Here is a 12,368-nt window from a genome sequence, read left to right as displayed (position 1 = left end):
AAACTTGCATGTCTTCATGCCTTTTAATTTTTCTAACAATAAATGATCACTTATTCCTTGGATTCTTACAGGGCCTTCTACTTGGACAAGTCAAATTCACCACCAAACTCCACATCCAAGGCTGCCTATGTAGATAAGGTAAAAAGAGATGATTGCATTTATTGATGCTTTGCCCTTTACAGACCTCCCTTATTTACTTTTTCTGCTGCTGTACTCAGACAATGTGTAATTACAAATATCTGTAGTCTCCGATTCCGTTACCTCCACAATGAAAATATTTTACACTCTTCATTAAACGTTATAACAGCAGTGAATTGTATGCCATCTAAAAGCATTTCTTCTGACTAAACGTGTCGGACGTTACATTCATCACTTTTTTCTGCAGCTCATGAGGCCTCTCAATGCTTTGGATGAACTTTATCGGCTGGTAGCCTCGTTTATCAGATCCAAGCGCACGGCTGCCTGCGCAAACACAGCCTGCAGCGCCTCCGGGGTGGGGCTGCTGTCCGTGTCCTCGGAGCTGTGCAACCGGCTGGGGGCCTGCCACATCATCATGTGCAACAGCGGCGTGCACAGGTACGTGGCCTGCCCTGCCTGCCTCTCTTGTGCCCACTTGCGTCTGGAGGTTCTTCCTTACATTGTGGTTACGGGAAATGGTAACCAGAAGCGTTCAGAGGACTCGGATGTATTTGGAATAAGCTTTGGGAAATCAGATCATGGTGACACGGTATTTTCTGGCTTTAGTTTTAGGTTCGGTGGCTATTTGTTCATACAAATGAATGCCATCCCACATTTATATCACTGTAGCTTATCTGCCCAGAATCTTATCACCCTTGCATTTATATTACAAGATTTGTACGTTAGGCACAAACTTGTACATCGATTTTATTCACTGTAGGAACTTGTCTGGTAGGAGCTGTCAGGGAGCTAAACAAAACTTTTTTCACTGCACTTGATGGACATTCCACTTTCGGTGGTTTGGGTTTCTATATCCACTGGTTGTGAGGTAGGTGCTGCCTTGGGGTTACTACTGTCTTTCTGCTTTTGGCAAAATTAAGTCCAGGAGCCCACACAATATACGTTCTTGAAAATGGAAGGGGAGATCTTAGATGGGTCCAGTGCAGGTGGCTTGTCTTAGGCAGCTGCGCTTAGTCTGGGACACCCAAGGTAGGCTTGTGAACTCATACACCTGCATCAGCTGCAAAACAGGGGTGGAGGACCCCATGTCAAGTCCTTCCCCATAACCACGTGCTCCTCCTCTGTCACCTCACCATTTTCACAAGGAAGTGAAACCATGTAGTAAAAATAATAAAACAGAATTTGGTCCTCATTGTGATCTGAGTAGGCAAATAGTGTCCTGTCACCCATCATAGTCTCTTCTTGGAACTGGGCCAGTTAGATTTTACGGATGGTGGTATTATGTAGTCAGATTTACGTGGTACTTGACCTATGCAAAGGACTACAGTTTGACTGTTGGCCGTGTAACATCATAAAGCAATGATGCTCATGTTAGAGGCATAAATACAGCATGACACCACGAACAACAGATAACAAAATGTAAGAAGATATAATGAGATAACAGAATAAGAACAAATAGACCTCCACTGCAAGAAAATGTAAATGACCTCAGAAAGTTACAGCCGAAAACCAAGATTCAGAAGGAAAACAGATCTCTGAGATGGGTAGACCTTTCCCTAAAGAAGGTGATGTTTGAACTGGGTTTTGATGAGTCAGGGTGAAGAGGTAAAAAGTGAGAAAAATGATCCAAGGCAGCAGGTTCTCATCTGTAAAATTCCATTTCAATTTGGTATGCCCGAATTCTAGTTTTCAAGTCCTACGCAGTGTGTTCTTGCTTACAAAGTATGGCAAGACCTTATTTCTCTGAAAGGAGCATTATATTTTGTGGTTGACAAAATATACAAAATTTTATCCTTTATTTGAATGGCTGTGTACTCTGTGCCCTATTGCATGCTGTAATAAGCTTAATTGAAAATATCATCTGCAACCAAATGAATAAAATATTATTTCATAATTTGTTTACTAGCAGAGAAGTGATCTCTCCCTTCTGATCAGCTCATGTTCACTCCTTCTGTTCCCACTTATTCACTCACTCATTTATGTATTCATTATTCATTCACTCAGTAAATATGCATTGAGCACCAATTATGTGCCAGCTCTGCTCTAGTTGCTGGAGATACAGCATTGAAAAATTAAAGTCCCTCTTTTCAAACAGTGTGCATCATATTGAGGGTAACAGATGATAGTGTAAACAAATACATATGTAATGTGCTGGATGGAATAAATAGAAAAAAGAACAGAAGTCAGGGGAGTAGAAGGTGATAGGATTGGAAGAAGGGGTAGCACCATCCAACAAGGGATTTCATCAGAGACTTGTATGAAATGAAGGAGTGATTTATGCAGATATCTCAGAGAAAGAGCATTCGATCCTAGGGAGCAGCAATGCAAATGGAGGTCACATGGGAGCTCAACGAACTGCATCGAGGCCACTGTGGCCTCACCAAGTGCCATTTCCTTGATTATTGGTGTTCCTGTCTTACCCCGGTGCAAGATCATAGTTGTCTGAGGACTGGATACGCTGTGACCACAAAGGGGACACTTCCGGACTTTGAAACTAAAAGCATACCCTCTTACCTCCACATTAATTTACTGGAAGTTAATGCAGTTAAATCTGCATTTAATCCTAGAGCCATGACCAGGTGGTCCCAATCAGTCTCTCTGCTAGCCCATGAGCAATTTTAGAATCTGACTAATGTTACCTGGGAGAAATAGATTGATGTCTCACAGCTGTTTTATAATTACCATAGTCGTTGATTGGTGTGTTAGGACTGCAAGTAACATTGAAATTTCAAAGTAGTTTGACTTTTTCCATTTCTACTATTTAAAATAAATGTAGCTTTAGTTCATTTCAGAGACATTTACTGAGGTACAGGCACAAATACTCCATGGCAAATGCTGAATTTAAAGTTAATGCTATTTGAAAATGGTACAGATTTATTTTCCTATTACACAGAATAAAATGGGAGTTTAACATTATCTTTGGGCGCCTGAGTGGCTCAGTTGGTTGAGCGACTGCCTTCGGCTCAGGTCATGATCCTGGAGTCCCGGGATCGAGTCCCACATCGGGCTCCCTGCTCAGCAGGGAGTCTGCTTCTCCCTCTGACTCTCCCCCCTCTCATGCTCTCTCTCTCTATCTCATTCTCTCTCTCAAATAAATAAATAAATAAATCTTAAAAAAAATAACATTATCTTTTAATCTCTCAGTGAAGGCTATGCTTACATCTTTCATGACAACAAAATGTGCTAATTTATATTGGATTTAGAAATCTCACATAAAGACCGTTCTTAAAATAATTCTTCGTAATTATGATTCAGACAGCTAGGGAGAAACCCAAGTAGATCCATACCTGCTCTCAACATTAGAATATGGAGGCTTACCTTCAGGTTCTGACAAAGGGGAGAAGTTCACAACGTGAGTCAGAATAAATATTGCACAAACTATTTTTTACCATTTACTTTTAAAATCAAGATGAGAAATGGTCAGTAATATGGGATCCCCATTAGTCAGTTTCCTGCCTTTTCTGACTGTATTTGCAAAATAACAAGAGAATATAAAATATTTTTAGAGTATTGAATGATTCTGCATATGTTTGATATTAAAGAGAAGAATGTGGTTTTTCAGAATGAAAAGGCAGATTTAATTAGCATTAATGTCTAGATGTTTTAATGCCAACCTGAATTGGATGGCAGAGCTACATACAGCAGTGAATGCGAGATTAGCAGGAATAGAATTCAGGATGAATTATTAAAATCTTCTCATAACATTTAGCCTGGCTTTGTTTTTATTAAATTCTTTTCCCTAGGGCAATCCTTCGTGTGTATTACCATTCTGCTGATGAACTTCCCTGCCCACACTCTCTTAACTATTCACTTATGTCAGGTGTCTTCATTGCTATTGGATGGTGCAAGAAGAATAGGACTGTCTCTTCTTAAAAACGGGTTTTTGCCTTTTAAACAATATAAACTTGATGTTAAAGGTAGTTTAACAAATGGCACGTTTTATAATTTCCCATCCTGACATGCCTTCTTTCATGTTCATTTTGTGTCATCTCTTGCAACTTCCATCAAACAACGCACAATTGAACATAGTTTTATTAGTAAATATAGTCCAACAATCTGCTTTATGCTCATAACAGCTCTATCTGTATTTTCCAGTTGTACACATAGCCTTTCTCATTATCACTTTTATTTGTTACAGAGTTAATCCAACCAGTTGCTATGCCACAGTTTACTAAATGATCACTTTCGTGGTTTATGTTCCTGGTCCATTGCCCATAATGCCTGCAGAGAGGCTGGTTTCATTGTGTAGCTGTTCAGATTTCAATTTTATTTTCCATTAAGTTAAAAGAAAAACAAAAGTATCCTCCAGGCAGAATTACTGTGTCAAGGAGTTTAAACCTCTGTGGTCAATAATATATATTGTTCAGGTTCTCGGAAGGCTCCTCCTCAGGTACAACACAACCAGAAGGTGACATAGTTGTGTAGCACTTTCCCCTTTTCTTGGTCTGCAGAGGCTGTTTGAATCCATTTATCTAGTGTGCTTCTCTCCTAGATGTACAATGATAAGTCACTAGTGCTTTAGTTTATACTTCTTTGATAAACAAATACAAATATTGGAATTGAATAGTTTTTTTTGAATTTCCTTTTCGACAAAGATTTATGCCAGAGACTCTGTGTATACCTGCTTTATAGACAGAATTTTTTTTTTGCCAAATTGAACATTTTTAAAGTAGTGAATCGGCCCGTGGCTTTTCAAGTTCTCTCTTGTACTCCTGCCAGCTATTTGTTGCAGGCAATCCAAAAGCATACAAACAGGGATTCTAAATTTCCCTTTTATTTCAGACTGCAACATCCTTCCATTGAATGTGGTATTTCATTTTGTTGTAGTTCTTTATTCCCACCCCAACTTAATAGCCAACTGTTTTTCTTTAACCAGTATAAATCAGTATACTGCAAATGTTATAAAACCTGAATCATGAGTCTTTCTGTCCAAAAACAAAGATGTCGTTTTCTTCCCACTACATTATCTTCTGCTTCCTTCGCCAGTAGGAACAAGTGGGTGGAATTTTCCAGAGGCTACCTGAAAGGATATGTCAAAGAAATTTCTAGGGAGGGCAGTAAATCTGGGATCACAGGTTTTGCCTCTAAGGACTTGTTCCAAAGAGTTTTTGTCCACATACTCTCGGTATCTTTTAATAATTGGTTTTCAGTGATGTCAGAACCTTTTACAGCCTCGCAGGAAGGTGTGTGATGCGCTCACAGGCCTCGTGTCTAACTCGCCCTGTGATGTCTTTGAACCCAAACCTTGGAGATCTATACGTTTTATCTTCATGCTTTGTTGTGAGGATAAATCTCTTCCAGGAAACAATGGCCTGCATTTGTAAGTAACATACCTCCCGTTCACTCCTCCTGTGGGGGTTGTGAGCAGTAGTACCAGGCAGGGCTCACTGAATCAGGGATTCACCAGCACCTAGCATTAGTCAGTGTCTTGTCTTCTGATGAGAACCCCGCCCAAGTGTGAGAAGGAAACAGTCTGTGGCAAGGCCTACCTGTTCTCGTTATTTAAAAACATATTGATAAACATCAAGCTAGCTACCATCGCTGTATTATGGTATTAGACTTCTTTTTTTTTTAATATATTGTAGAAATTAGTTTTAACATATATAAAGTTTTAGGAACTCAAAGGCCACATATATGTGAAGCTTCTAACTTAAGAGGGGTCTACTCCCAAGATGCATTCCTTCATTGGTTATGTGGAAATTGAGACATACTTTCACATTTGACAGTATTACCAATGGTCCTTGAATCTTCAAAGTCAGCCCTCTCTTCCCCTTCCCTGACACTTATATAATCCGTCCTGTGACCATAGTATAGGACCCAAAGTATGATTATAAGCGTTTGTTAGGAAAATGAAATTCAGGAATTAAAATATAAAAACAACTGAAGAGAAATCTGTATTACTAGTTTGGTTCATCAGACAGTTTTTATTTCAGATGAAGATGAACATGTAAACAATTTAAAAAAAACGTTTTCAGATAACTATCAATTAGCAATTTTAGAAACCACTTTTTTTGAACTTTGAAGGACTTTCTTAGCAATATTTTATTCTGTTGTAACCATGACATCAAAGGACAAATTGACAAATAGGCCTAACTTAAGGAATGCAGAATCTTATAAAAGTGGGGCACTCAAGGTAACCTGACTTAGGTAATCAGAGTCCTAACAGGGCAGATGACAAAGCTGCATCTTTTTCCCTTGTGGGGTGAAAACATCAAGTAAGACAAGTAGATTTACTCTGGGGATTTCCATCTGTACGTTAGATTCTAGCTATGGGACAGAAAAAAAATTACCATAATAAGCAAGTGTAGGTTTCAAATATACCCATTTATCTTTTGTTCAGAAATGACTTGAGAGGGCGCCTGGGTGGCTCAGTTGGTTAAGCGACTGCCTTCGGCTCAGGTCATGATCCTGGAGTCCCCGGATCGAGTCCCACATCGGGCTCCCTGCTCAGCAGGGAGTCTGCTTCTCCCTCTGACCCTCCCCCCTCTCATGTGCTCTCTCTCTCTCATTCTCGCTCTCTCAAATAAATAAATAAAATCTTTAAAAAAAATGACTTGAGAGATTCAATAACAAGATGAGTGGAAATACTTGAATTTTAAATCTCCAGAAAGAAACATTTCTGCTAGCTCATGATCTCAGGATCCTGTACATTCCCAACAAAAAGTTCTAAAATTATGCCCTGTAGGACTCTGAAGCACATTAGTCTAAAACACTACTTTTATATAAGGGTAGTTGTAGCAATAACAGAAATGACATTTAAAATTGCCATTAAATATAGCTGCAGTGATGATTATTTTTCTTTAACAGTTAAATTTTGATTATATCAATGCAACTGTTCTCATTTGTTTGAAATCTAATAAAATCATTAATGTATCAAAACAAACAAAAAAACAAATACAAAAAATATAAAATTGTTCTCTAATCTTTAGAAGAGAAAAAATAAAATTCTATTAGAATGGAGCTCTGGGAGAAAGACAAAATATATTCTACTCATGATAGGATGTAAGTATAAATCTTAATACCCTGCCAAAATCACAAGAGCGGAGGATAGAATGGTGGTTAGCATAGGCAGGTAGGAGGAGAAAATGAGGAGATTTTGGTCAAGGGATAAAAGTTTCAATTATGCAAGAAGAATAAGTTCTGGGGATCTAATATGTAACACTGTGACTGTAGGTGACCATACTGTTTTGTATACTTGGACATTTCCTAGGAGGGTAGATCTTAAGTGTTTTCACCACCGAAAAAAAAAGAAGAAGAAAAAGAAAATGGTAACTGTGTGGGGTGATGGATATGTTGATCAACTTGACTGGATGAATATTTCATAATGTATGTGCATATATATAAAACATCAAATTATATACCTTGAACATATACATTTTTTAATTGTCTATTAAACCTCAGTAAAACTGGGGAGAAAAAAAGAAAAGTAAAGCCAGAATTTCAAATTATGCTGAATTGTAAAATAGGCAAATAAAGTTCCACAATTTATCCTAATTTTAAAAACCAGATAAATAATATAGGTATTTTCTCTTAAAATTATAAGAAATCAAATATTTCAAATATGATGGAAGTTTCATTCTTTTTCTTTCTTTACTTTTATAAAAATTCTTTACCATAGAGGTGGGTCAAATTTGCATATAAGTTTTGTAGATTTTTCTTTGCAATTGATATGAACCTTAATAAATTAGTATATTAAATTATACTGTAATTTTAAAATGTCCATTGTTTTCTTCAAGTTAGATTACTGTGAAAGAAGAATAAGACAGTAATTATGAGAGTGACTTACTGCAGTGATTTCTAGTTCTGACCTCGTTACTACGTGATATTGGCCTGACCAACCTTAATTTCGGTACATAAAAAACGAGTTTATACATGATTACCTTCCATCATTAAAATTGGGAAAGTCTCAGTAATCATAATACATTAAACATATCTTGGTAAAAATAATCTAGAAGAGTGGGTTTTTTTTTTTTTTCAATATAAGCTCTACGCCCAGTGCAGGGCTTGAACTCACAACCCTAAAATCCAGCGTCACATGCTCTACTGACTGAGCCAGCCAGGCACCCTGATAAAAATAATCTAAATACATAATTATTAGTTAAATTTCATCAGTATTTGCCAAACCCAATTTTACTCTTTGAGCATCATAGTAAAATTTAAATATTTGTGTTACTAAATTTTATTTGTATTTAGCTATTTAAAAGCGATAAATACAGAATCTACTATACAAATTGTTGAAGAGGGCATGATTCTTCAAAATTTATTTTAAATAAGCTGAAGTTATTGTTTTTCCTAAACCTGCAAAATTATATTTAAAGCAAAATAAAATGCCAGTCACTTTCTGGGATGTGTTCCTGAGGACTTCAAGGTTAGTGATTTTATAACCACTGTAATAAATGTCATAAGCCAAAATTTCTATCCTCCAGAGGAGGGAAGAAATATGGGTATCTCTTCCTCTATATGAACCTGGAGAAGGAGAGCAGGTGGCTTGGAGAAAGTTGACAGAAGGAAGTGCAATTTCTGCCTTTACAATGTTAATCTTAAATTGGTAGTAGGTCACCTAACATCGTCTGGAGGAATACAGAGGCTTGAGACTGAAATCCTGTTAAGCAGGAAGGTTTAAGGTAACACCTGTTGTAGGTTTTAAAGCATGGCTCATGATTAGCAGGTGAAGGAAATGAAGGATGGCTCAGTGGAAGGGAATGGGATGAAAATACAGCGCTGAGATGTGAAACAGCGTACTACGGGGGCGGTCACAGTAAAGAGTTTACTACTCTGGGCAGTGAAGTGCCAGAAGAATGTAAGGCCCTGACTGCTAGGTTAAGGATTTGGGACTCCCTCCTGGGGGCCCCAGGAAGCCAATGAAGGGTTTTCAGCAAAAGAATAATCTGATTAAATTTTTAAAAGGATTTTATCTATTCCACTTTGGGAGAGCACGTGAGCCGTGGGGGAGGGGCAGAGGGAGAAGCAGACTCCCCGCTGAGCAGGGAGCCCGATGCGGGACTCGATCCTGGGACTCCGGGATCATGACCTGAGCTGAAGACAGCTGCTTAACCGGCTGAGCCACCCAGGCGCCCTAGGTTTTTTTGTTGTTGTTGTTTTTTGTTTGCTTGTTTTAAGATGACTGTCATGATCTGTGATGGGATGAGGATGGAGGTAGGGAGACAGCTGGGATTTCACAGTAGTACAGGAAGGGATGAGGGGGTCCCAAACTGAGGCATTGGCAGAGGGTGGAAGGGAAAGGGAAGGTGTGAACGGTATGAGACGCAAGTAACAGAACTAGATGATCAGTGAGAAATAGAGAAAGCGGGGAGAGGGAGAGATTTTGATGATTCCTGCTGTCCAGCTTGGGAAGGTGGTGGGGAATGGGGCTGCCACAGGGAAAATATGCATTTCTGTTTGGGAGCATGGTGGAGAGGGATGTGTTGAGTTAAGATGTCCTTGGTGTCTTATATGGGGATGTCCTTTGGCAGATTCATAGTCAGCAAGGACTAAAGGTATATATGTGCATAACTGGGTATAATGTAAATGGGTATATACGTACACACAGACATAGCAAAGAGACTATGAAAAAAACAGGTAGGGTGATTCTTGAGTACAGGGAGTATGAGTACAGGGAGATTGAAGAAGGGGACCATGTCAGAGAAGGCTTCACAGAGATATATTTGAGCTGGTTTAAAACATTACTGAGAATTTTCTGGGAATACACTTCAGGTGTTAGGAACAGGGAAGAGATATTCCAGGAAAAGGTGCAGCGGTGTGAGAAAAGAATAATCAGCTGCCAACAATGGACATTGAGAAATGATCACCCGGGAACGCATGTGGCATGTTAATATTCCTTGGTTCTCCACCGCCCCGTCCTCTGTGAGCCCTGATTAAGAGGAACAACCAAGGAGGAGTCTCAGAATAAAACACTGAAGGAAGGATCCCCTAGAAAGGTATGAAAATTACTGAAACAAAGCTCTATTCAGTGACATGGGTAAACAGGTCAAAGAGAAAGCAATTATGGTAGAGCATCGAAGAATTGGGGAGACAAATGAAAATCACATGCCGGACACCCTTAAGTGTTGGTGTCATCAAAAAACCTGAGGAGCAAGGACAAAAGGCAGGCAGCAATGTAGAGAAAAGGGGCAGAGAGAGGTGGTAGTGTTGAAGAACTTTGGGCAGCTGGGAAAGGTACCCAAGCTATGCAGTTAAATCCCCCAAAACAAAACAGAAATGAAATAATTTGGTGAAAGAGTCCAGGCTGAAAAATCTAAAATGCAGAAATGCAGATTTAAACCTGGTGGCTATGGTAATTAAGGTCCTAACTCACACGCAGATGTTTCATATTCATACACATTTTTAGCATAGCAAATACACTCTCATGTGCCTAAGTGCTCATTAGCCATCCCCGTGATCGCCTCTGCGCTAACCTCAGCAATGAAAAACCATGTCAGAGGAAAACACACCTTAATGGGCTTGACTGGAAAGGAATGAAGGATGTGGAATATTTTGCCTGGCAGTTGATTCTTAAGCCTAGGCTGAAAGATATATACTGAGGGCTTTGAGAGAATGTACTGAAAGTTGCAATAGAAAGTCCCATTATCTTTAATGGGACTTCCATGGCTAATTCCCTGTGCGGTGCTGAAAATGTGCCCCTTAAACTTGATTGCTTTTTTGCCTTAAGATATATGGAGTTAGTGGAGTATTCAATTTGGCTGTGCTTCTGCTGCCAGGATCTCGCTCCAACTGTTACCCATCACTTCTGCATTCTGTTCGGTTGTTTTGCACAGTGCCCCTCTCTGCCTGCCATCTCTCTGCCTTCTTTTCAAATGCCCATTAACCCCTTGGCTTTCAGCTCTCTTGGGCTGTGACACCTAGGAACCCAGAATGGTCGTGGGAAAATTTCATCAGTACTGTCTGTTTGACCAAACAATAATCTTGAAAGCATCAATAGACATCCAGAGGTTATTTCTGTAAAAGCTACTGGACACTTGCCTGAGCGATTACAGGCTTTTGGATTGCAACTGTTGTTAGACTGTCACTCACATTTTCTTATAGGGAGAATGTAAATATTTAATGTTTTATTAGACGTATGTATATCAGATGAATGAATTCTTTATTGCTGAAAACAAATACCCGTTTGTCCTTTTTCCACGTGAACGTATTTACGTGTTTCATTTGAAAAATTGCCTTCTCTGTTCCAGGGGAGCAAGGACATAGGCATTAGGTTTTAGAACCTAAAGCCTGTAGACTTGTGGCAATTTTCTCAAGCTTTCCATTTGTCACAAACACTTGGCTAAGGGTGACCAAGGTGGGAAAGATCAATAGGACAGCAGCAGGCCTTTCCATATTAATTTTGCAGAGACTCTGTGTGTGTCTGGGGATTGAGCAGTATTTAGCGCACTGCATTAGCCCTCAGGTGTACAATTCTTCCTCGGTCTAAGGTAATAAAAGGGAGCAGGGAAAAGAAACAACATTAAACAATTAGTTTCTTCATTCAGGTGCTTCATTCCAGTTGTCAATAGACTTTTCACATTGGTGCTCTGTGCTCAGTACTTAAAAGTAATTAGAAGCCGGAATAAATGAGATCACTGCGGGAATGAACATGCTTCACACAGAACAGTGCGTTTTATATAGAAAAATGCAAATCTGTAGTAGAGAAGGCACGCAGTCTCCCTTCAGTTTCTTTTTCCTACTTGATTGCTGTACAATCGATATCCTTACTTAGCATGCTTCAAATCTAAATCCTTTTTAATCATGAATGTATTTTTGTATGATGGGGTGTACACTCATAGTGAAGTGGTTTGGGCTGGCTGAATTAATCTCTACCAAAACAATGCATTTAAAGTATAAATGCTGAGACTGAGATTGTGATTGTTGAATTATGGATGTGGGGAGCTGGAATTTTCTAAATGCAGTAATCTACATGATATGATTTTGGTGTGATGGAAAGAACCCTGGCTTTTGAATCAGAAAACTGGTTTTGAATCCTGTTACTTGCTCGCTGTGTGACCGTGATTACATCACCTGGTCTTCGGAGACTTTAAATTTAAAAAAACATTTTTTTAAATTTTATTTATTTATTTGACAGAGAGAGAGAGAGATAGCGAGAGCAGGAACACAAGCAGGGGGAGTGGGAGAGGGAGAAGCAGGCTTCCCTCCAAGCAGGGAGCCCAACGTGGGGCTCGATCCCAGGACCCCGGGATCACGACCTGGGCCGAAGGCAGATGCATAATGACTGAGCC

General features: G+C 39.3%; 1 protein-coding gene across 1 annotated transcript in view; it reads left to right on the top strand.

The window, feature by feature from the left end:
• The window catches only part of PREX2 (phosphatidylinositol-3,4,5-trisphosphate dependent Rac exchange factor 2), a 294,568-nt gene that overhangs the window by 261,108 nt on the left and 21,092 nt on the right, over window positions 1–12,368 (top strand). The window contains exons 36-37 of the mRNA XM_028111247.2: window positions 72–138; window positions 386–576. Coding sequence (XP_027967048.1) covers window positions 72–138; window positions 386–576 — 258 coding nt within the window. The remainder of the gene's footprint in view (window positions 1–71; window positions 139–385; window positions 577–12,368) is intronic.

The sequence above is a fragment of the Eumetopias jubatus genome, unplaced genomic scaffold, assembly GCF_037043125.1.
Source record: "Eumetopias jubatus isolate StellerSeaLion01/CBP00866 unplaced genomic scaffold, mEumJub1_p1.0 scaffold_4, whole genome shotgun sequence".
NCBI classification, from domain to species: Eukaryota; Metazoa; Chordata; class Mammalia; order Carnivora; family Otariidae; genus Eumetopias; species Eumetopias jubatus.
The sequence above is the reverse complement of the archived record's forward strand: the minus strand, read 5'-3'. Positions and strand labels throughout refer to the sequence as shown.